The sequence below is a fragment of the Amblyraja radiata genome, chromosome 22 (genome assembly GCF_010909765.2).
Source record: "Amblyraja radiata isolate CabotCenter1 chromosome 22, sAmbRad1.1.pri, whole genome shotgun sequence".
Classification (NCBI taxonomy): Eukaryota; Metazoa; Chordata; class Chondrichthyes; order Rajiformes; family Rajidae; genus Amblyraja; species Amblyraja radiata.
The window spans coordinates 24388329-24413875 of record NC_045977.1 but is presented as its reverse complement, the minus strand read 5'-3'; the positions used below and the strand labels follow the sequence as shown (position 1 = coordinate 24413875).

The 25547-nt window shown below is 45.1% G+C and overlaps 1 protein-coding gene and 1 long non-coding RNA gene across 4 annotated transcripts in view; one reads left to right on the top strand and one right to left on the bottom strand.

Moving 5' to 3' along the window:
• prkcb (protein kinase C beta) overlaps nucleotides 1-25547 on the top strand; it is a 138037-nt gene that overhangs the window by 107193 nt on the left and 5297 nt on the right. The window contains exons 12-17 of one of the 2 annotated variants that reach the window (XM_033040738.1): nucleotides 2134-2196; nucleotides 4621-4759; nucleotides 7513-7593; nucleotides 7932-8039; nucleotides 12415-12555; nucleotides 21981-23080. In XM_033040738.1, the coding sequence (XP_032896629.1) occupies nucleotides 2134-2196; nucleotides 4621-4759; nucleotides 7513-7593; nucleotides 7932-8039; nucleotides 12415-12555; nucleotides 21981-22139 (691 nt within the window). In that variant the 3' untranslated portion in view covers nucleotides 22140-23080. Of the gene's footprint in view, nucleotides 1-2133; nucleotides 2197-4620; nucleotides 4760-7512; nucleotides 7594-7931; nucleotides 8040-12414; nucleotides 12556-21980; nucleotides 23081-25547 lie in introns of those variants that run through there. The other variant, XM_033040739.1, reaches the window with a different exon arrangement.
• LOC116985766 lies at nucleotides 6476-16363 on the bottom strand. 2 transcript variants are annotated; one of them, XR_004415346.1, is made up of 4 exons: nucleotides 16353-16363; nucleotides 11106-11150; nucleotides 9828-9834; nucleotides 6476-6487 (listed from the first exon to the last, which is right to left on the bottom strand). It is a non-coding gene; the product is annotated as an uncharacterized LOC116985766 (long non-coding RNA). The 2 variants fall into 2 exon arrangements; XR_004415345.1 differs by lacking the exon at nucleotides 16353-16363 and having other exon boundaries at nucleotides 11106-11228.

The window sequence follows — 25547 nt, the reverse complement described above, 5'->3', positions numbered from 1 at the left end:
AGATGCTGCTTGTGTTCCTCCAGCACTTTGTTTTTGCTCAAAATTACATCTTCTACAGTCTCTTGTGACTCCCAAGTTCACAATCCCAGGAGGTTGTGGTTTGAGCTGACATCCTGGATACCAATATAAACCCAGCTCTATTCTGTTGACCCAGTGATGCATAAGCAGAGATGTATCTTGGGGGAAGACAGAGCGTTCTCATGTGAACATCAAGAAACTAATGTCTCTCTCCTGTAAACAGGACCATAATCTAAATAGCTTGGGGGAAGATTCAGGTAGGTAGAAGTTTAGAAAGTTAGACAGAAAGGACATGGTTGATGGTACAATAGAGCAAAGCTGACAGGAAGAGACCAAGCATACACCTGAAAATAGAAAATAGAAAATAGAAAAATGGTAAAAAGCTAAACGTTTCTGTGCCTGAGCCAAAAATGTTTTTTCAATATGATCCGTGAATTAACATCAGAGTAAGGAGAAGCAGTTCATGTTTCAGGCTCAGGACCCTGTGATGGACAAAGATTCTGATGATGGATCCCAGACCTCAAACATAAATAGTTTCACCCACCACCGATACCGCCTGACTTGCTGAGTGTTATCAGTATATTCTGTTTTTGTTCTAGATTTGTAATATCTGCAACTTTTTTGATTTTCTATGGGAGGTGAATTGGGGGTACAATTAGAAATGGGATATCCAGTAGCCACTGGTATTGGCATGGTTATAAAATGATTAGTATTGGGATATGAATATTCCAGGACACTTGTCTTTTCAGAAGGCTCGGCAGAATGGAAAGTTGGGGAAACATTGTTAATTGAGGCTGAGATCTTTGGCTTGTTAAAGAAAAGTCTTGTTTCAAAGATCAGGGTGTAGAATCAATTTGGATGGCGCAAGGGTAGAATTGGCTAAAGTGTCATAGAGTCAAAGAATCACACAATCCAACTTGCCTACACCAACCACACGCCCCATCTACTCTCGTCCCACCTGCCTGTGTTTGGTCCATATCCCTCTAAACCGATAGGACTCTTAAAAATAGCGGAGTCAGGGGATATGGGGAGAAGGCAGGAACGGGGTACTGATTGGGGATGATCAGCCATGATCACATTGAATGGCGGTGCTGGCTCGAAGGGCCGAATGGCCTACTCCTGCACCTATTGTCTATTGTCTATTTTCCAATGTTCTATAGATTCTGGATCAGTTCCTGTGGTTTGGAGGGTAGCTAATGTTATGGCCGATTCACTGGATGCATTCAAAAGAGAGTTAGATAGAGCTCATAAGGCTGGCGGAACCAAGGGGTATGGGGAAAAGGCAGGAACGGGGTACAGATTGTGGATGATCAGCCATGATTACATTGAATGGCGGTGTTGGTTCGAGGGGCCAAATGGCCTACTCCTGCACCTATTGTCTATGTATCTATGTATAAAATCTTTTGGGATTATCCTTAATGCTACTAGCCAGTGCTATCTCCTGTCCCCTTTTTGCCCTTTTGAATTGCTTTTTTTGCTTGCTCCTTAATTCCAGAAACTCCTCCAGGGTTACACGATCCCAGCTGCCTACACCTGTCCCTTCTTTCTCTTGACCAAAGCCTCAATTTCCTTTGTCACCCAAGCTTCCTTACGTTTGCCTGCCTTGCCCTTCACTCCAACAGGGACGTTCATGTCCTGAACTCTTGTCAGCACACTTTTAAAAACATCCCAATTTCCTGACATTCCTTTTCCTTCAAACAACCTACTCCAATCAACTTGAGTGAGTTCCTGTCTCATATTCTCAAGTGTTTGATCCCAGGACTTTTTAACTCAGAAGTGGATCCCACTGAACCACGGCTGATGCCAGATAGAACTTAAAAATACATTTCCGGAACAGTGAAAGTGTCCACAAATTTCAATTTCCCCCAAAGCATAGGTGTTTGCCCAGAGGATCTAGGGCAGGTGAACCAGGGGTGTTTCCGGATCTGAATTGTTGTTTAACATTGCATTGAGGAGGCCCGCTACTGTTGGGCCCATGGGGAGCAGGGATGGCTGTGCCAACAGCAACCCACTGATTTACTCAGGCATCAGTGGGACATAGTGATCCATGTGAGTGTGGGTCTTGGGGGTGCCTGTCCCACTGGCTGTTAATTCACATTCCTCTGTTATTTTTAGGTTCTATGCAGCTGAGATTGCCGTTGGTCTCTTCTTCCTCCACAATCATGGCATCGTTTACAGGTGAGTGTTGCAGCACCTTGCGCCCAATCTGGCAAGTCGGGGCTGTGCTCACGAGCAGAGTTGTGGGGTACTGAAGATGTAATCCTATCGCAGATAACACCCGGGGTGGTTAGTCATTCTGATACCATCCAACATTCACTCAGTCAAAACAGACAAAACAACAGCTCCTCCCCATCCCTTTCAATATTTAACAAAGGACCCTCTTCTTTCTCTCCTCTGTAATGTCTACCCTCTTCATCTTATAGAGAGAGCCTGGAAGCCTGGTGACACATAGCAGTGTTCAATCTCTCCAACCAAGTGATCATCACAAAATGAGACAGGCACTGAGAGGGTTCCCACCTGCCTTGCTCATCTCTCTATCTCTACAGTTGACAACCTGATGTTTCTTCAGCTCCTGTGCACAATAACAAGCACAGGAGCCAGGTAACCTGTGCTGTAAACCAGTCTGTGTTGATCATCTGAAGGAGCCCTGGCTGGCACTGGCACTGGCACTGCCTTCCATACAATTGAAAGCAACTACAGGAGGCACTGCCTCAGGAAAGTGTCATCTATCCTCAAGGAAACCCATCTTTCAGCCCATGCCCCCCTTCTTGCTGCTACTGTTAAGCAGGAAGTACAGAAGCCTGAAGTCCCACATTACCAGGTTTAGGAACGGCTACATTTCCCGCAGGTTCTTGAACAAACCTGCACAACCCTAATCCTGCCTTGACATGAGAACACTATGGCCATCTCTTGCATTAACACAGACTTGTTTTCTGATAATGTTTTGCACTAACGTAATTTTAATGACATTCTTTTACTTTTCGCTGTCTTGCCAAACTCATGTGTAATCTATGTAGAATTTACATTTGTGTGTTGTCTGAGCCTATATTCCTGTGATGCCACTGCAAGCAAAATGTTTATTGTACCTGTTTCTCACCATACAAGGTGAGCAATGTGACAATGAACATTACTCGACTCGACTTCACTTGAGCTTGTTACAGTTAAACAGGTACACAACATGGGAACAGGTCCTTTGGGCTAACGTGAGTTTACTTTAGAATTTAGAGATACAGCGTGAAAACAGACCCTTTGTGCCCACTGGGTCCACACCGACCATCGATCATCGAGTCTGAAGAAGGGTTTCGGCCCGAAACGTCGCCTATTTCCTTCGCTCCATAGATGCTGCTGCACCCGCTGAGTTTCCCCAGCAATTTTGTGTACCATCGATCATCTATACACTAGTTCTATGTTATCCCACTTTCTCATCCACTCCCTTCACACCAGGGTCATTTTACAGAGGACAATTGGCCTACAAACATGCATGTCTTTGGAATGCGGGAGGAAACCAGAGCACCCAGTGAAAACCCACAAGGTCACTCCACACAAACAGCACCCATAGTCAGGATCGAACCCAGGTCTCTAGTGCTGTGAGGCAGCAGCTCTACCGCTGCGCCACTGTGCCGCCCTGTGCCACTGGGCCAGGGGCTGCTAGACACCACCACCATCAAGAAAAAGTAGGGATTACATTTGGAGATCTCCAACCACTCCCCCCATCTGATCCTCTCCAAATGTAGATGCTTTCTGCCAAGATTACTCTTTTACTGACTGTGAAATCTGGCTGGTTCCTTATTTCATTTTCTCCTCTACAGTTTTAACTTTTTGTTAAGTGTTTACATTATGTTTCCCTGTCCTTCATTTCATCCTCTCCCTGAGCATTGCAACCACTGGGAGTGCTTGCTTCAGTACACCACCTCTGCCTTGCCTAACCAATCCTTTCCCCCTTCTCCACAGCTCACCATCCTCCTCCAGCCAGGCTTCTGGGTGGGCGCCGGGTAAAAAACCTTTCCCTCCCCCAGCTAGTCTCTGCTGATCTTCTGTACCACCTCTACCGCAGCTCTGGGTCTCTGTTTCCAGCGAATCCTCTTTGGTGGCTTCAGGAAGCCCACAGTTGTCCACTAGTGCTCCTCATTCATTGGGTCTGAGCAGGTCCCATGTCCCGTCAGGTGGGTCAAAAATATATATTTTTGAGGGGTGGACTTGACTTTCCTCCCACACCCACCACCAGGAATCGGATCCTCCTTTTCCCATCAGGCAGCTCCTCACCATCTGCTTGTTCCTGCAGTCTCAGAACAAGTACGAGAATGATGCTCTCCTTCATCTTCCTCTCTCTCTGGTCATCGTCAAGATTCCTCCTTGCTCTTTAATAGAGTCAAGGCCCTCTGTGGATGCCTCCAGAGTTCCCCTCCAGCTTGTGTACCCGAGCCAACAACAACAATCCCCACCAGTTGCCCATCATGAATCTGTCAAGAACCTCAACCGTTATTCCTGCCCGGAGGTTTGGACCGAGTCAGGCAGTGGCTGGCTGCCTTGCACATCCTCAGTAACGTAAGTACGGTGCTGGCGGAGGCTGTATGTAACTCTTGGTACTTTAACCATCCACAGAGATCTGAAGTTGGACAATGTGATGCTGGATTCAGAAGGGCATATAAAGATAGCTGATTTTGGCATGTGCAAGGAGAACATGTGGGACGGGGTGACAACCAAGACCTTCTGCGGTACTCCTGACTACATCGCTCCAGAGGTAAGGAGTAATGTCAGCAGTATGGCACTGGCTTCTAGGAGGTATTGGATTTTGCAGTACAGTAAGCAAGAGGATATGCTCACATAGGAACAGGCAAAAGGTCTTCAGCTCTGGAAGTCTGTTCTGCTCTTCACTCATGCACCTTAACTCCACATTCTCACTTTCCTGACCCAGAAACATTAATCATACTTAGTTTTAGATTTTCAGGTGACTTTTTGTGGGATTTCAGTGGAGTGTAGGGGGAGTGGAGAGTTCATTACTGGGCAGTGTCTCTCGTTGCATTGATGGGCAGACTGCTGCGAGCATCTGGTGAGCAGCACACTCCTTGCTCCATGGACCGCAATGGATGTAGCACCAGGGACAACCTCCGTCCAACATCCTCGCCCACCCCATCTCCCGTCATGATTCACCATTTTAAAACTAAGGGCAATACAACTTTTTGCAAGGAACTGTAGATGCTGAAAAACAAAACACAGTGCTGGAGTAACTCATGTAGTCAGGCAGTATCTCTGGAGGACTTGGATAGGTGATGTTTCAGATTCGTACCCTTCTTCAGAATGATTGTAGTACAGGGGGAGGGGGAACTGGAATAGAGGTGGGGGTGGGACAAAGCCTGCCAAGTGATGGGTGGAAACAGGTGAAGAGGGATTTCATTGGCAGATAGGTGGACAAAGTTGAGATGTGTTCTTCCTTCATACCTGCAGAAGTATGTAATTCGAAAAAGCACAGGAACTTATCAGCTCCGCTCTGAGGACTTGTTCTTACTAACTGTACCTAAAGTCCGTACTGAACTGGGGAAAAGGGCATTTAGTTATGCTGCTCCCTTCGCATGGAACCAGCTGCAGAATGAACTGAAACTTAAGGAGCTGGTTTCTATAAACATATTTAAATCCCTTCTTAATGATGTTGAAGCGGGCACTTCTGTCTGTACATGCTTTGTTTGATGATGTTCTGACTGTGACTCTATTTATATGTTCTCTGTTGTTTTTAAATTATTGTCTGTAACTGTGGAACTGTGCTGCTGCCTGTCTTGGCCAGGACTCTCTTGTAAAAGAGATTTTTAATCTCAATGAGGCTTCTCCTGGTTAAATAAAGGTTAAATTAAAAAAATAAAAATAAAAAAGACTAAAAGGTGTAAGACAAGGAGAGAGGAGGAGTGAAATATGACACTGGGGGAAGTGATATAGGTGGCAGGGGGTGGGGGAAGGGGGGTGGGATAGTGGGAGAAATGGGTGCACTACCAGGTGGGACACAGGAGAGAGATGGGTATGAGGCGAGCAATTTTGATGTTACCTAAAGTCGGAGAATCCAATGTTGATACTGTTGGGTTGTAAACTATCCAAGCAGAATATGAGATGCTGTTGTTGGGTAGCCCAATTATATGAACATTGAATTCACGACATTTAGTAACACAACCGCCCCCCTCTCTTCCCTCTTCATCTCCCTCTATTCCCTGTTCCCCAGTGAGGAGTGCACCCATTTTTCACACAACCCTGTCTCCCTTCCCAGTCTGCCTCTATCCCTTCCTGCGACTCTATATTTCATTCCTCTCCTTATCTTACACCCTTTTGTCTCCTTTTAACCTCTAGCCTTTGTCCACCCATCTGCCAATCAAGCCCCTCCCCAACTGTACCTGCCTCTCACAGGCCAGGCTTTGTTCCATCCACACCTCTTTTCCTGCTTTCTCCCCCTCCCTACTACAAGAAGGACCCCGACCTGAAACTTCACCTATACATGTCCTCCAGAGATGCTGCCTGACCCACTGAGTTACTCCAGGACTTTGTTTTTTTTAATGCATGAATCATTGATATAATTTCCATCTCAGAATTAGGAAGTGCTATGAGTTGAGTTTTGAGCTATGCATCTGAAATAAACATATCTGGATTTAGTTGTTGATAGGAAGCTTACAGCATAGAAGGTCAAAGTATAGTTCCAACAGGAACATGCTCCCCAAACAAAAACCAACCAGAGGATCTGTAGCCCTGGACAGATGGATTGGGCTGTCTTTTTTTTTGTGTAAATGTTTCAGAATCTTAGGCTGACAGCCGCACACATCTCACCCAAATCACAGTGTGTGTTTGCAGTGACCTGCAGTGTGGATACTGTGCTAGCTATGAGCTGCTGCCGCTGCCTCTGATACAGGATGTCCTCGTGCAGTGTAAGCACAGGCTGGTGATTCTGTTGACAGTGCAAGAAGATTGGCGCATTATGCCAGAGGTCTGTTCTGTATACTGGGAGCTTATCGCATTGAACAAATGAAGCTTTAATCAGGCTTCAGCTGTAGCCAGGTAGATTTCCATTGATTTGTAAAAGATTTTTGTCTCTCCTAATATCTTTGGTGCTTCTGCCGTGCCTTTCCCGCGCCGGCCCATACTGGGCAAACTGGAGTGGGGTCATTGAGTCAACCTTCAGCAACAATACGATCCATGCTGACCATAGGTTGCAAGATGAGAGTTTTAGTAATAGTATAGATAGCACAGAGCCAGACCTCCCATACCACCCCGCCCCCTCCACACCATACCACCCCCCCACACCACCAGACCCCCCATACCACCCCGCCCCGCCCCTCCACACCATCCCACCCCCTCACAACCCTCTCCCCCCCACACCACCCCTGCCTCCCACACCACCCCCTCCCCTCCACACCACAATGGAATATTGCATTGGGGAATGGGTTGCGTTGGGGGACCAGCCTCCCGTGTGACTAAGTCTAGTTGATGTTAAAACTAACAATATCATTTCTGTCATTTCAGATTATTGCTTATCAGCCATATGGAAAGTCTGTGGACTGGTGGGCTTATGGAGTGCTACTGTATGAAATGTTGGCAGGACAGGTAAATACTTCATAGAACCTGGTGCAAGTGTTTGCAGTTGGAAGAAAATAATATTATGGCATCAGTTGCCAGGAACTGACTGCAGTACTAGTTAACTAGAATCTAGTAGTGATGTGTACTTCTACTACTTTGAGTGCGTGTTTGGCTTTATATGTGTGTTTGTATCTGTGTGAACTGTACACATCTCTGGTGCACTTGTCCACTGAGTAGATGCATCCATGTCTGTATGTGTGCAACCCAGGTCTATGCATGCATCCTTTTACAGCTGGGCCTAATTTCTCAAATTTCTCTTTTAATAGACAGTTGGTCTAATTCATGCTTTTTTAATGGTTTTTCAGCCTCCTTTTGATGGCGAAGATGAAGATGAGCTTTTCCAATCCATCATGGAGCACAATGTAACTTACCCCAAATCTATGTCCAAAGAAGCAGTATCCATTTGTAAAGGGGTAAGTTCGGACTGACCTCATTCTGTTACATTCAATGGGAGGGAAAGGCTAGGATGGTACCTCAGCAATGTGTAAATGTAGGAAATTTGAAATGAGGAAGAGACTGAAAATGTCTTCAAATTCTCAAGGATAAACTTGCGTCAATGATCTGCTCAGGGCGAGTCCACTGCTTCGACCTGCTCCTGAAAAAGCAAGGCAATGGCAATGGAAAAATGTTCAGCTCATAGGAACTATGGACCGTCATTTGCAGCGATAGAGATTGTATGGAAGATGTTACAGCAAATAATATCCTGCTCAGTGCCGCATCTGAAATAGATGCCGGATGTTTAATCAAATAGGATGTAATATAGTGCATGCACGGAGGGTATAGATAAAAGATTGGAGGGAGCATCTGGCACTGCCACAGAACCTCATAACATTTGTATTCAATGTCCTTCCACTCATCGGTCCATACATCAGAATTGCTTCCTGTTCCTCCAGGCTGAATTAATTCCAAGCTTCGAGGCTATCTCTTCAAAGCTGAAGTAAATTAGAATAACACTGTATCTTATCTGTCCAGCCTTATTTCCCATGCCGTCAATCACACCAGAAAGAAGAAGCTGTCAATGAATAGATGATAATTGCAGCATCTGTTATCTGTTCGTTCATTGAGTTCTTGCAGGCCAATGAGATCCGCCACCATCAAATTAAAGAAAAACTGCAAAGGCAGCAGCTTCACTGAATGAAATGTGCAGTCATGTTCACACAAGGTTCAGGATACAAAGGTTAATGGAAATCAGTGAGGGAGATGTGAAAAATCTATATTTGACATCCCCAAAACATTTGAAATGTTATATTCTACACTTTAATTAACTGATATCAAGCAAAATTAAAACAATTAAGTACAAGTGAGTATGAATTTTATTAAGATAATTGTGGGACGGGAAGCAATTGGAAATGAAACGCACTGGTGCGTGAACCCTTTTTCTGATTCTGCAGAGTTTGGAGAGCAACAGAATTCGTAGGTAAATTATGTATCTCTTGAGGAAAGTCGTGGGTATTTTCTTGAAGGGTCACTCATCAAAGCTCTTGGTTAAATTGTGTGTTTTTAAAAAAAATCAGGAATGCCCATGTGTGCAGCGTAGATTGCTGATTCATTCAATTTTTTATGAAGGTACACTCACTTCCAGGATTAGTCCTTAACCATCACCTTTACATCCTTAACGGTTTCTGCCAGCCAATAAATATATTAAAACGTCTGTGGGAATGAGAGAGCAGGTTGTTTGAGCTGCATTTCTGTTCTAAGCTGTGAGTGGAATAATTCTGGAGACAAGGAACTGCAGATGTTGGACTACAAAAAAATGATATAAGAGGTGCGAATATTGTTTCTCATTCCCCCTCCCCTTGTCCCCTTCCTCCTATATTTATTCCTCTGGCTTCACAATTCACACCCCTTCTATCCTTATCTCACACTTTTTCTCTCTTTGTCTCTGGCCTTTGTCCAACCATCTACCTATCAAGTTCAAGTTCAAGTGAGTTTATTGTCATGTGTCCAGGATAGGACAATGAAATTCTTGCTTTGCTTCAGCACACAGTACATAGTAGGCATTTACTGCAAAACAGATCAATGTGTCCATATACTAGAATATAAATATATACACACATGAACAAATAAAATGATAAAGTGCAAATAACAGATAATTGGTTATTAATAATCAAAGTTTTGTCCGAGCCAGGTTTAATAGCCTGACGGCTGTGGGGAAGTAGCTATTCCTGAACCTGGTTGTTGCAGTCTTCAGGCTCCTGTACCTTCTACCTGAAGGTAGCAGGGAGATGAGTGTGTGGCCAGGATGTTGTGGGTCTTTGATGATACTGCCAGCCTTTTTGAGGCAGCGACTGCGATAAATTCCCTCGATGGAAGGAAGGTCAGAGCCGATGATGGACTGGGCAGTGGTTACTACTTTGCCTCCCCCTCTCCTCACCTGTATTCAACTTGCCAGGCTTGGTCCTGCCCACACCTACAGTTTTCTCTCCCCCCCCCCCCCCCTCCCTCACCATAATCACTCTGAAGAACGATCCCGACCCACAATGTTGCCTATCAGGGACATTGGAAGTTGCCCTGACTTCCCATATCCTGCAGGAGAAGTATACAATGGCACAGCACTTAAGCCCCTTGAGCCAAAACCTCAAACTTACCCTCCACAAAGTCTCTCCCAACACAACCATTCCAATTTTATCCGCCTTCCTTTTATACACCTACAGGGAGCAGTCACTCAAGGATGTCAGCTCATTACTTGTAGGGCCTCGTTAATTGTCTGGTCTCTTTAAAAGTCCTGTTTGGTTTAGTTTAACAATAGAGTGCAGAAACAGGCTCTTCGGCCCACTGTGTCCGTGCCAATCAGCGATCCCCGAGCACTAACACTATCCTACACCCACAAGGGACAATTTACAATTTTTACAAAGCCAGTTAGCCTACAAACCTGTACGTCTTTGGAGTGTGGGAGGAAACCGGAGCTCCCGGAGAAAACCCACTCAGATCACGGGGCCATCGTACAAACTCTGTACAGACAGCACCCATAGTCAGGATCAAACCCAGGTCTCTGGCGCTATAAGACAGCAACTCTACCACTGCGTCACCCTGTGCCAGCCTGTGCACAATAGGATCCAGGGCCATCTTCAGAAATATCCGTGATCTAGTTATTATGCAGTTCCACTCTTCTGCTCCTCCTTTCAGCTTATCCAACTGAAACTCACATCAAGTCATTAACGCAGAGGTTTTACTCATGGGGGAATCAGTATATTGGGACAGTTCTACTAACTCAGTTTAAGGTGGAGGTATAGCCAGTGCACTTTGTCGGCCTCCAGCAGCTCAAAGCCAAAACTTAACATAAGCTGCATGGGACATTATTAAAGGCTAGTACCAGAGTGGATTACAGGAGGGGACACAAGAGATTGCAGAAGATGGAATCTGGAGCAATAAAAACAAACTGCTGGAGTAACTGTGAATCAGGAAGCATCTGTGGAAGGGAATGGATAAACAGTGTTTCAGGTTGGTGCCCTTCCTCTGGACTGTCCATTTCCCTTCACAGATGCTGCCTGGCCCACTGAATTCCACCAGCAGCTTGCTTTTTGCTCTGGGTTACAGAGAGAATAGATGGGGTGGCTTTGGTGAAGAGAATTGACAGGAGGACAGAGAACTCCTCTGGCCATTGACTATTTCAAACCCAGTGTTTACTGGCTTGGATGTGCTGGGATATGTTGGACCGGTTGTCATGGATGAGTCAATAGATTCTGTTTAAAGTACTTGATAAGACCAGAATGTCAGCTGATTTAATATTGGCATTTGGATGGATATTGCAAGCAAAAGGTAGAAATAGCTGAAGTGAATTGCTTTTATCTATGACCGAAGATTCAAAACCTATGCAGGACAGTGTGAAGATCACTGCAACAGCAGCACAATAGGTTACAGGGTGGGTGGTGCAGGCCTGGCCATGGAACATGAGACTGTCAGCTTCAGTTCTGATCAATCGTCCAGTGTTCTAATTGGGTCATTTTTAAGAATAATGACTGAAACAGAGCTGGTAACCTGGAGCTTGTTGAGAAAAGCAGTTTGACTTAGCATTTTACAGTTGCCTTCCACTACCTCAGGGCAGCCCAGCAGCTACTGTTAAAATGTCAGAGACACAGGAGCAGTTGGAATGGAGCACTATACTGCATGCAGTATTGGATACATGGAGCGATTATCAGCCTGGAGACAGGGAATCCCAGGATACTGGGAATCCCTCTGATCTTCACAGTGGTGCCACATACTGGCACTAAGAGCAGATATGAACCCATGTTTAGTTGGGTTTAATTTAGAGATACAGCGTGGGAACAGGCCCGTCGGCCCACCGAGTCTGCAACGACCAGCGATCCCAGCAGATTAACACTATCCTACACTAGGGATAATTTCTTACATTTATACCAAGCCAATTAACCTACAAACCTGTTCATCTTTGGGGTGTGGGAGGAAACCAAAGTTCTCTGAGAAATTCCACGCGGTCACGGGGAGAACAAACCCCGTAATGACAAGCACCGGTAGCCGGAATCGAACCTGGGTCTCTGGCATTGTAAGGCAGCAACTCGACCACTGCGCCACCATACCGCCCATAACCAGGAGAAAGGAACAAGGAATGACAAGAACCTCCTTCAGAGAGCACAGTTTATAACTGGTGTGAGGAGACATCCCTTCAGGCAAAGTGTGATCAATGGTTGGATTGGGCTTTGGGTAGAACAGAGTGGGGTGAACCCTGCCATTAAAAACGATGTTAGTGAGATTGTTGCTTTTAAGGTGAGAAGTCAGCTGACGTAATTGAGATTGTCATCTCCATGTTTACTATGTCCTTTTTGATCACAGCTTTTAACAAAGCATCCAGCTAAGCGCCTGGGCTGCAGTCCTGAGGGGGAGCGAGACGTCAAGGAACACGCATTTTTCCGATGGATTGATTGGGAAAAGTTGCAACGCATGGAAATTCAGCCTCCGTTCAAGCCAAAAGCGGTAAGTTAGATCAAACTCTCCTTCTCAGACCTATCGCAGAGAATGATGGTGCGAGGGTAAACTTCTGTCTGATGTGATCACGGTATGTGGCCCTCGCTGGCAATGCCGGCAGCTACCATCCCAAATGGCCCTTTCACTGAGGAGGCAATTAACAGGTAGTCACAGTCGTGGGTCTGGAATCATGGACAGCAGCTTTCCTTCCTGAAAGACATCAGTAAAGCAGGCAGGCATGTTTTTATAACAATCCACCAGTTTCACGGCCATCATGTCTGAGACTGAATTTATTTTTCAATGGGAGATGTAATAAATTGCTTGTAATGAAATTCCACAGCTGCCAGAGTAAGATTTAAACCTGCCTGTCAGGGTCACTGGTCCAGAACTCATTGCTTGTGCAGTAAATTAATCAGTACAATGCCGTATCCCAATAAAATTGGGGCGCTTCAGGTGTGGATCAGAGAAGACCAATATTTTATTGTCAAGGACGAGATACAACCTACATCTTCACTCCAAAATGAACCTCTTGGCATCCCAATAAATACACACCCCCAATGACCTCACATCAGGCATTGTGTCACATCAGTGCAGTGTAGGTTCACGAGATTGATCCCTGGGATGGCAGGACTGTCATATGAGGAAAGATTGAAAAGACTAGGCTTGTATTCACTGGAGTTTAGAAGGATGAGGGGGGATCTTATAGAAACATATAAAATTATAAAAGGACTGGGCAAGCTAGATGCAGGAAAAATGTTCCCAATGTTGGGCAAGCCCAGAACCAGGGGCCACAGTCTTAGAATAAAGGGGAGGTCATTTAAGACTGAGGTGAGAAAAAACCTTTTCACCCAGAGAGTTGTGAATTTATGGAATTCCCTGCCACAGAGGGCAGTGGAGGCCAAATCACTGGATGGATTTAAGAGAGAGTTAGATAGAGCTCTATGGGGCTAGTGGAGTCAAGGGATATGGGGAGAAAGTAGGCACGGGTTATTGATAGGGGACGATCAGCCATGATCACAATGAATGGCGGTGCTGGCTCGAAGGGCCGAATGGCCTCCTCCTGCACCTGTTTTCTATGTATCATACCGCTTCCACGTATTCATCAACAAACAGGCACCTTGCACTGACTCCATGACAAGCATGCACCTTGTGAAGAATCCCCAACAAACAGACATCTGATCCAGAGACACACACCTGAAGGTTCTTGAAATAAACATAATACACAGTCTGTTGTGTATTTACAAAAATCCACCAGTTTCACGGCCATCATGTCTGAGACTGAATTTATTTTTCAATGGGAGATGTAATAAATTATACACAGATGTAATAATACACAGTCTCTGATTGCTTCTTCCTGTAACTACTGTGCACCTCCTGTAAGGAAGCTGGAACAGAGTCCTCAGTATTCACTCATGTCCTATATACACTGGACAAGGTCAGTGGGTCAGGCAGCATCTGTAAAGGACCATGCACAGTCAATGTTTCGGGGTCACGATTCTTAAGGAAGTTCCTCTGCCAGTTTGTGTTTTCCACCATCTGCCGTCCCATGTGTCTCCCTAAATATACTCCCTGACTACACAGCTTTTGTTGTAACCCTGACCCATTCAGATTGTCGACACAAACATAAATTGGAATTATGGAATTAAACAGTTGATTTAAACTGCTGAGGGTGATACAGCCCCTGTGGAGATGATTAATTAAGTTCTGTTGATACTTATGTGCCCCTTAGCCCGTTTATTGTAGCTTAAAGATTGACTCCCGGCACATGCTCTGAAGTGTTAAGATTTTAGATTTCAGTCCGTACTATGTAATTGCAATTATTACACAGAAATTTATTTGCAGTGAATGTTTATTTTTTGTGGAGGGTACGAGGGAGAGGGTGAAAGTCAGTGATCAGAAGGGCACTTACGTACAATAGAATTCAAAGATTGAAAACAGTAACATTGGGATGCTGAGCAACATTTAGCATGAACATAGCTATTTTTTAAATTAACTGGTAGAAGCAGGTACTTCAGTTAAAGCAGACCAGCCATAGATCACATCAGCCTAGCACAACAAGACATTAATGTAAGTCCTGGCGTTAGGCTTTCTATCTGCCCAGGGACTGGATTTGGCAATTGATGTGGACACTTTGTTGACGATTTCATCATGAGACCACCTATCACCAACAACTGCCATCACAAGCAAACCAATCTTCTTCAAGTCCAATATTTAAAAATCACCCTCAGTCAGCTCCCAGCACTCTCTAGGAATATCGGTGTTTAATTTTTGGAAGTTGCAAGACAATGTTGCAGGGTTGGCAACCCTAGTGTGTATAATAAGGAATCAGGAGGATCCTGGTCATGCTCCTGACATTGGACAGATAGTGGTCAAGTCATCAATGTGTATGGGAAATTCTGACTTGGACCAACATATTCACTGGTCAGTTGGTCCTACGAAACGCTGGAAAACTGGGAAAAAAAGCAAAAAATGATGGAAACACTCAGCAGTCAGTGACAACATGTGGAGAGAGTAATTCAGCTGAAGTTTTCATCTGAACTACGATAAGTTAGAAATCAAATGTGTTTCAAGTTGCAAGTGGTTGAGAAGTGGAAACTATAAGAAGCTCTGCCAAAGGGTGGAGACTAAATTTCTGCTTTCCTAGTTCTGATGAAAAGTAATTGATCCAAAACATTGAGCGTTTCTCTCTCACACATGCTGCCTGACCAGCTGTGTATTTCCTGAGTTCTCTATTTACTTCATTGGCTATGTCTGTTTGTTTCTCTGCATATATGTGCGTTATCACTCTCTTTTTCCCCACTCTTTGTCTGCATGTTATGATTGCAAGTGGGCAATCGGAATTAGGAATGATTTGATTAGATAGTACTGAAAGACAAGTGGGAGAGGCCTTTGATCTGGTTCATTGAAGCAATGGGTTGGGAAATGTTGGAGGGGGGATCTCAGCCGTTGGGATTGTCAAAGCCAGGCGGAATATAGTGGCAGCTGGGTTGGTTAGTTGGTGGGGTTTGTGGGAGATGGGATGGGTTGGGTTAGAAAACAACTGCAATTGTGTGGGCCTCAGGAAGTACCTATGGCTGGGTTTAGAGTGGAGAGGCTGTGCACAACGGATGAGAGGGGAGAGGGACTCTCCCATGATTGGAATAAAGAGATTGTGTTCAATTGGATGAGAATGGGGAGGGGCTTTGTATGATTGGATGGGTGTGTGGAGAGAATATAATGGAAGTGACTGAGTTGCAATTGGTGAGGTGACTGGGGGGTTTAGAAGGGAACAGAATGAGTAAAAATAATGGAGAGCAGCAAGAGTGGAGTGGCTTTGTTGTGAGAACAGGAGGGATAGGGAGGTCTTTGAGAGATGGTGGTAGCTGCCCTGGGAAAAGAAGAGGAAATTCAACAAATAGTTTGTTCTGAGAAATATATACAAAGTATTTCCTCAAGGTTGGCCAAAGCCAATGAGTTGTGGCGTGTGGAAGTGATTAAGGGTTATTAATGAGGGGCTGGAAGAAGTACAGTGTCTGAAGGGTTAATAGATAGGGTGTAAATGGGACTGTTCTAAATATAGTTGAGTGAACAAAATGTGCTTCACTTTTAATGTTGTTTAAACGATGTTGTTCTTGTACATTTGAACATGTTTGTTGACTTACCACTGCAAATTGATCATCTGAACTCTCTCCTGGCCATCCCGTCACCTTTGCTTAGGTCACCTGCCATCTGAGCCTCTTGACCCACATTGTCATTCTCTCTCCCTCCTTCCCTCATTCCCACATCCTCAGCACCACCTTTCGGTTCCACATCCTATCCAGAGTGACTTCTGGTTTCCTCCTGCTTTGGAGGAAGAGTCCCGAATCAATTCCTGCTCTGGCTTGTGGATGGTCAAGGCAATTGTGGGACTTTCAGAGTCTTCTCAGGTAGGGCAAGAGGCTTGATACCATGGGAGTGGAGTGTTTGGGTGTGCTCAACATCATTGTTGAGCTTCACCATACTACCAGTGAAGAGTCTTCGGCTTCTTGATGCCTACCAGCCTATCACCATGTTACCTTTGGTAGGATAGGGTCCAAGACCATCCTTCAAGTGTCTCCTCCCTCCCACTGCTCTCTAGCTGTGACCGAGTCCAGAATAGAGGGCCTGCTTCAGACATCTGTTCCAAGCTATACAAAGCAAGTGATTAGAGCTGACTGAATATAATAGGAGCCTCAATGCTGAGGACATTGGCCTGAGAGAGGATGCTGACATTGCATGCCCACCCATGTATCCAGGGAAATGAGTGGAGTCGACGTTGGTGGTAGTTCTCCAGTGCTGCCAGGCAAGAGGTGATCACACACTTCTCGGAAGCCGGGGAGATTGGTGCTGGATTTGAAGTCCTGATACTTGAATGTACGCTTCCTCAGATGACCAGGGGTGTTAATGTTGAACTGGAAGATGCTGCCTTCACTGTGAGTGGTCCCCTGGTTCCAAGATCTGGTTTATCGCTTGGTGTAGATGGTGGTCTGGTGGACTGGACTACCTTTGTTTCATGACATTGAGTGCAAGCACCATTTAATTGTACACTTCAGTGAGCACGTCAAAGCAGGACTTGGAGCTCTCAGCCCAAGTGTGTATGTACATAAAGTCATCTATATACTGCAGCACAGTGACTGAGGTTGGAGACACTTTTTTCTCGAGGTTGAACAGTTTCCAATCTGTCCTGAGGGTTAGTTCTACTACAGTGGGCAACCTGCTGGATGTACAGAGTAATACTGAAGCAAGAGAGATTGAGAAGCTTGTCTCAACCGAACCCTTTAAGAGTGCTGTAAGAAGGAACTGCAGATGCTGGTTTAAACCGAAGATAGACACAAAAAGCTGGAGTAGGCAGCATCTCTGGAGAGAAGGAATGGGTGACATTTCAGTTTGAGACCCTTCTTCAATAGAGAACATCTATTCTGAAGAAGGGTCTCTACCCGAAACGTCACCCATTCCTTCTCTCCAGAGATACTGCTTGTCCTGCTGAGTTACTCCAGCTTTTTGCGTCTACATTTGAGAATATTGTATCTTTCAATGAGATCTCCTCTCATTGTTCTCAACTCCAGAGATTTCAGTCCCCAGCGCACACTGGGACTGGTGAATCTTTTGGTTGAAATCACGGCATGCCTGCCATCATGCAACAGATGTGGATTGCCGATGAATTTCTGAGGATTCCCCATGGCCCCGCTCAACTGTGAGGTTAAAAAAGGCAGTTGATGCAGCTCCCTGCTTCTCTCTTGGAATTGTCGCACAGAGAAGATCATGTCCACTGTGCATCTGAATGGTCAGAATCCACACTGTGATTCGGGTAGCAGTTCTTCAACCCCAGTTGAGGAGGATGCCGGCGTTAACCTCTCCAGTGCCAGTCACCAGGGAGCCCCTCTGTGCATTCTGCAGCAGATTTGTCTCCTTTCGTGACAAAGGACGTAGTTGATGTCCCAGCTCACCATTGTAATCCCTCTTTCCCCAGGGACGAGTCAGTGGATTTGTGGCTAAAGTTCCTCTCTGTTGAGGTTTGCTCTGGAGACTTGTTTCTTGTCTGGCATTTCGCCTTTTCAATCAGAGCGATCCTAGCCTGGTTGGCGTGGTGTGCCACGATGATGGGAATGTAAATGGGAAGAATGAAGTGGGATTGTAATATTCAGCCCTTCGATCCCGCTGCACCATTTCCCAGCACGATTCCCATATACCCTGATGACCTTTGCATCAGAAATCTCTCAATCTCTGTTATGGATGAATGCAAAGACTGGGTCTATGGACAAAATCGTTAACCTCTGGATGAAGAAATTTCTCCTCATCTCAGTCGAACATCTATTCTGAGCCTATGCCCCTTGACGTCAATATCTTCATGCACCCCCACCACCAAACCCTCTAAGAATGTTGTATCTTTCAATGAGATCTCCTCTCATTCTTCTCAGTCTCTGGCTGTTAACTCTCCACTCACAAGCTAAATCCACCATCCCTGGAACCGGCTCTGCGAATCTTCGTTGTTCTTCATTCAGTGCTGATGCAGAGTCACAGAAATCGACAACCCCATGAAGTCACGGGGAATCCTCAAATCTTGTTTACCAGCTCTCCAGATCTGAACGCTGCCTGTCGCCAACCCTCCTCCACCTTCTGAGTTCATTGCCATTTCTCTCCAGTTCCAGCTGAACTCCCCTGTCAGTCTGTCTCTCCTCCTCAACACTTGACCAAGCATTTGTCTTCCTATCGCTCTGTCTTTATGTCGAAATGTTCCTGCTTGGTAAATACCAGTATTCCAGGACTCGGAGTGCTTGTACACTGCTCGATGCACATTGATTACACAACAACAAGTCTCAACTTGCTGATACTGGGGTGGAGGGGGGGGGGGGTTGCTGGGGAAGGTTGTGAGCAAACCTGGTCCCATCAGAGTTCCAAAATAAAACCAGGTAACTCCACAGTTCATTTTGTAGGTGTGAGTTAATGTTGGGATCTCACACAACCCAGACATGCCTCCCACCACCTGTCCTGCTGCCAGACTACCCTGACTGACTCTAGGTGACCTGTGCACTGTATGTTTGACTGCCAGACTGCTGTAGGTTGGTTGATCTTTGTCAGAGCTCCACTTATTCTCCATGTCCCTTGTTTACACTAAGATAAAGTCAGTGATTCCTGCTCCTGGGTTACATCCATGTGAATGTTGTGACGATAGAATGGCGTTCAGCAACACTCCTGGGTAAACTGCATAATTGTAATATGCATGGGGATTGGGTAACTTGCTATACGCAGGAGATTAGGTAATTATAAAGGAATATTGTAAAACCGTGTAGAAGTTAAAGGGTGATGGTTGAGTCAGGAGCTTGCTCTTCCATGATTGCAACGGGATTGTAGTCCCTGTAAGTTTGCAGTAAAGTTATCATGTAGGGATGTTCATTGACTGGAGTCAAACGATGTCTGAACACTGGACAGAGGGGTATTCGTCAGTACCCATCCTGCATGACTCAGGAGCACAGAGCAAAACTGTGAACGGCACTGACAGAGCTTGGGGCCTTTGATGCGCTGTGTGTGTGTGTGTGTTGGTGGAGTGTTTTAAAAGCAGTTAAAAATGAAACATTGTGGTGGACACAGGATATTGCTAAACATATTACAATTTAATAGTTTCACCAAGAGAGTTGCTGAACCCGATTCTATCTTCACTCAACATCCACAGGGATGTAAACGGGAGCCGGCAACCCTTCTTGACGTTGTCTTAATTCTGAATAAGGGATGTGAAGCATAAGCAGAGTTTTGACCCAGATCAACCAGTCCACAGCCGTCTGGGAGTCAAGCGTGCATTGCGCAGGTTGCCTGAAGAGCATATACAGTGGCTTGCAAAAGTATTCATACCCCTTGAACTTTTCCACATTTTGTCACGTTACAACCACAAACGTAAACGTATTTTATTGGGATTTTATGTGATAGACCAACACAAAGTGGCGCATAATTGTGAAGTGGAAGGAAAATGATACATGGTTTTCAAATTTTTTTACAAATAAAAAACTGAAAAGTGTGGCGTGCAAAAGTATTCAGCCCCCTTTACTCTGATACCCCTAAATCAAATCCAGTGCAACCAATTGCCTTCAGAAGTCACCTAATTAGTAAATAGAGTCCACTTGTGTGTAATCTAATCTCAGTATAAATACAGCTGTTCTGTGAAGGCCTCAGAGGTTTGTTAGAGAACATTAGTGAACAAACAGCATCATGAAGCCCAAGGAACACACCAGACAGGTCAGGGATAAAGTTGTGGAGAAGTTTAAAGCAGGGTTAGGTTATAAAAAAATATCCCAAGCTTTGAACATCTCACGGAGCACTGTTTAATCTATCATCTGAAAATGGAAAGAGTATGGCACAACTGCAAACCTACCAAGACATGACCGTCCACCTAAACTGACAGGCCGGGCAAGGAGAGCATTGATCAGAGAAGCAGCCAAGAGGCCCATGGTAACTCTGGAGGAGCTGCAGAGATCCACAGCTCAGGTGGGAGAATCTGTCCACAGGACAACTATTAGTCGTGCACTCCACAAATCGGGCCTTTCTGGAAGAGTGGCAAGAAGAAAGCCATTGTTGAAAAAAAGCCATTAGAAGTCCCGTTTGCAGTTTGCCACAAGCCATGTGGGGGACACAGCAAACATGTGGAGGAAGGTGCTCTGGTCAGATGAGACCAAAATTGAAGTTTTTGGCCTAAATGCAAAACTCTATGTGTGGCGGAAAACTAACACTGCACATCACCCTGAACACACCATCCCCACTGTGAAACATGGTGGTGGCAGCATCATGCTGTGGGGATGCTTTTCTTCAGCAGGGACAGGGAAGCTGGTCAGAGTTGATGGGAAGATGGATGGAGCCAAATACAGGGCAATCTTGGAAGAAAACCTGTTAGAGTCTGCAAAAGACTTAAGACGGGGCGGAGGTTCACCTTCCAGCAGGACAACGACCCTAAACATACAGCCAGAGCTACAATGGAATAGTTTAGATCAAAGCATATTCATGTGTTAGAATGGCCCAGTCAAAGTCCAGACCTAAATCCAATTGAGAATCTCTGGCAAGACGAAAATTGCTGTTCACAGACGCTCTCCATCCAATCTGACTGAGTTTGAGCTATTTTGCAAAGAAGAATGGGCAAAAATGTCAGTCTCTAGATGTGCAAAGCTGGTAGAGACATACCCCAAAAGACTTGCAGCTGTAATTGCAGCGAAAGGTAGTTCTACAAAGTATTGACTCAGGGGGGCTGAATACTTTTGCACGCCACACTTTTCAGTTTTTTATTTGTAAAAAAATTTGAAAACCATGTATCATTTTCCTTCCACTTCACAATTATGCACCACTTTGTGTTGGTCTATCACATAAAATCCCAATAAAATACATTTACGTTTGTGGTTGTAACGTGACAAAATGTGGAAAAGTTCAAGGGGTATGAATACTTTTGCAAGCCACTGTATGTACAGGGTAATTTTGCACCAGCCGTGGTGGCGGGTGTAGACTTATGCAGTCATTGAATTTATCCAGCTCATGTGATGTGATGCCAACCCATAACTCTGAATCATTAGTGCGGGGCCTTGGATGGCTGGTCCAGTGATCAGCAATGGACCAGCATTAAACGTCAGGTAACGAGCTCAAGGAGCTGACTGATCCACTCTGTTCCAAAGAAATTGCCTATGTCTCTGAATAGCTTCCTCAATTCCTGTGTTGAGATGATGGTGGAGACGGACCTGAAAACGGGCATTGGTTTTTAGTGACTGCTGTAATGAATTATGAGCTGGAATGTAGCCAGTGTTACTCTAGAGTGAAGTGTCAATGGACATGATAAATCAATGACATCTGCTGTGCACTATTCATTGCATTACTCATCCTCCAATATTAGTTTGTTTTAAAGAACTAACCGTTTTACCGACCCTCAACACTCCATCCCATCATCCTTTTTCTTTCTCCTCCCACAGTGCGGGCGCAACGCTGAGAACTTCGACCGATTTTTCACCCGTCATCCGCCAGTTTTAACACCACCTGACCAAGAGGTCATCATGAATATTGACCAGGCAGAGTTTGAGGGCTTCTCTTTTGTTAACACGGAGTTTGCGAAGGCTGAGATTCCGTGTTAATTATGTTTGGGGAGGAAATGAGGGTACGAGAGGGGAGGGAGGGGGGTCAGACATCCTCTTCTGCATAAGGGCCAAGTTTTGGTGTGTTGCAGCATGTTCAGAGGCTGTTCACTTTCTGCAATGTTCGCTTGGCAAATCTCTCAAAGTGTGTTGGGAATGCAGTACTTCATTCATCAGCTCACCACAGCAGGACTAAGAATGGTCACAGCAGCGGACACGCCAGTGCTGACAGTTCGCATTGGTTGCAGGTGCTTCCCTTTATATTCCGTCTGTACGAAGATGCTTTGCTATATTATTTGCTGCCTGGTTGCCAAAATTTGTGATCTCTATCTATTAATCGGCTCAGGCCAGTGTCTTCCCTGCTGCTCTGATACACAAAGGTAACCCACCTTTCACTATACTGTGAGACGCCTCTGCCTGTGAAATCCATGGTGTGTGTTTGTGAAGGTTTCCTCGCGAAACGTGTCTGTGGCTTTTGGGAAATCTACTCCAGGGAGATTGTTGTTAACGGATTTAAAATGTCATTCTCAGCAGCTCTTAAAAAATGTGTCAAGGTCGTTCTAAATGTTTTCTGGCCCGCATAATGTGATTCCAGAGGCTGATGTGTAATTATAATTATACTTGAATTAAACAAAGTGTTTGTAAAGTTTGCTCGGTTTTAGAAGTGTTAGCACCTGTCCCCTCCCCGAATAAATTCTTTTCCGTGCTGAATAAGATGCTGAAGGCCGAGCCGCCTTCTCACTGGCTTGGTCTGACCTTGTTGATGAACCTTCTAGCTGAGTGCTAGCATGTTTAAAGCGAAAATGAAAAATTGCAAGAAATTTAAACAAATAAGTGCATGCCTGTTGTTTTTGTAGTGTGTTGCTAACAGTGCCTGCAGTTGATGTGCCAAATATTTTTCCAGTATTGATAAACAATAAAGAAAATCGCACCAAACAAACAAGCTCTGCATTGCTTCAGTCACCTGTTTCATTTAGCATCAATTCTACAATTTTTGTTTGGGAGTTTTCTATGCTACTGTAATGAGTCAGGAAGCAAAGTTAATTAAATCTGCCTGGAATATACGACAAGAGCTTATCGGAAGTTGCCGGCCCTATCAGCCCACAACAGGTCACCTTGCTAATGCATTCATTTCCGACTGAAACGCCCCCTCTATTTTAATCCTTTTTTCACAACTTCCCGTACAAATTACAGAAGAGTACCAACCAGCTGAAAAACCATATACAAACAACCTAGGAATGAATGGTGACAGAATGAAAAACAGCCATTCAGTCCAAAGATTCTACACTGTGCAGCATCGATCCAGCCAGTCTAAACTCCCACCATCCTCATAGATCTAAGCTTATACCATCCAGATACTTCCCGGCTCTCTTCTGGATGTTTTAATTGAATCTCCCCCACTTCCCCGCCTCTTCTCCGGCAATACCTCTAGGAGCTTGTTGTGTAAAAGATTCTCATGCCACCCTGTTCCTCTGCCATTTACATTTTTCAATTCGGTGTTCGCCAGATCGATGGGAACAGGTTTTCTCTCTGTGTGCCCTTCATGAGCCCACACCCTCCTCTGTTCCGAGCGATCATCTTCATCACCTGCTACCTGCTCTCCTCCCTGCAATCGTGTAAACCACTTCTGCACCCTCCCCAAAGCTGTTGCACCTATCCAGCCATGTCAGGCACCCTGAAACGGCGACACTACCCGTGTTTTCTAAATAAATCATAATTTCCTTGCTCCTGGACGCAGGATGCTGCTTGCGGTTTTAACCACTTCCAGTGAATACCCACAGATCTGTTCCTTTATTCATTCTTGCCCCCTATAGTTTAGAACATAGAACTGTATAGTACAGGAACGGGCCCTTTTGGCCACAATGTCTATGCTGAACATGATGCCAAGACCTATTCTTATCCACCTGCACATAATCGATATCCCTCCAGATCGTGCATATCCATGAGCATATCCAAAGGTTTCTTAAATGTCACATCTGCCTCCACCAATGAATCTTTATTGTCACATGTACCTAAGCACAGTTAAATTCTTTGTTTTTGCACATAAGTCAGTAAAATCATACAACAGTCTCCACCTAGGCAGTACACAAAGAGTGGTCACCAATCTGGCGCCGACGGTTTCAAAAGTTCTTAGTACATTCTTGCCTTCTCGCAGTGGCGAACTAGGCCTATTGCCACATGTAGACGCAGGCGACCCACAAGGTACCTCTCTGTTCTCAGCGGCCCGTCCGCTGGGTTGTTCTTGGCGGCTTCCCCTCCCATCCCCTCCCGCCAGGTCTGTCTTTGTTCTCGGTGCCCCCCCCCCCCCCCGCATTCCTCTTTGCTTTCAGTGGCCCCCGCCCGGTCCCCCATTGCTCACGCCAGCCGTCGGCCCGGTCCCTCTTATTTCTCAGCAGCCAGTCTACCATTCAGTTCCACAGCATCACAAGCCCCTGCAGCACGTTCCAGGCACTCACTATCCTCTGTGTTAAACAAAAACTTACCCTGCACATCTTTTAAACTTTGCCCCTCATGGACAGGGTGGGCCGAAGGGCCTGTTTCCACGCTGTATCTCTGAACTAAACTAAACTGATCCTCTCGGTTGGGTAGATTACAACCGAACGGTATGAACATTGAATTCTCCAGTTTTAGGTAGTGCCTAACAATGCCCCGCTCCCCCTCCTCTTACTCGCCATACTCCCCTTCTCTCCCCCCTCCCATCTGCCCCACCTAGACTTCCCACCCCCTCCCCTCCACCGACATTCCTTCTTCTGACTTCACAATTGGCAACTTTCAAATCTTTTTGTGCCATTCCCTCTTATTTTTTTCTGTTCCTGCTCACACTTGTGTAAGAGAAAAATTGAATCATTTGCCTCAATTTCCATTATTATGCATTATCAATTATTGGATCCCAGTACATTACTACCACTCTCTTGAACTAGAATAGTGCGGGAGACATTATCAGTCCTTAATGTTAACTGTGAGCGACATAACTTTCTGATACTTATTTTGCATTACTTACTTAATGTCCTCTCCTCACTCTGGGCTCAATGTACAGGTTTAATTCTTCCCGGATAAAATTACTATCATTTCCTATTTGGTTTACATGATCAACTTTGTGTATATGTTATCAACATTTCTGTGCATGTAATTATTCAGAGTGTGTTGTATTCATGTGTCGTTCTTCATCACCGTTGAATGCAAGTTGTCAATTATTTCATGGTGCACAGTATCAGGATCAGCAATCAATTTTAATTACACACTGCATATCATGTACTGTATTCATCATTTCCTGTTACCCATTTTGCACTGTGACTGTGCACATTTTGGACCAATTTATGTTACTGAAGTGTGAAGAGTATGTTATTTCAAAATGCATTGTGATTCTTCCTTACTTAACCAAGCATGTCTTACTAACCAGGACACACA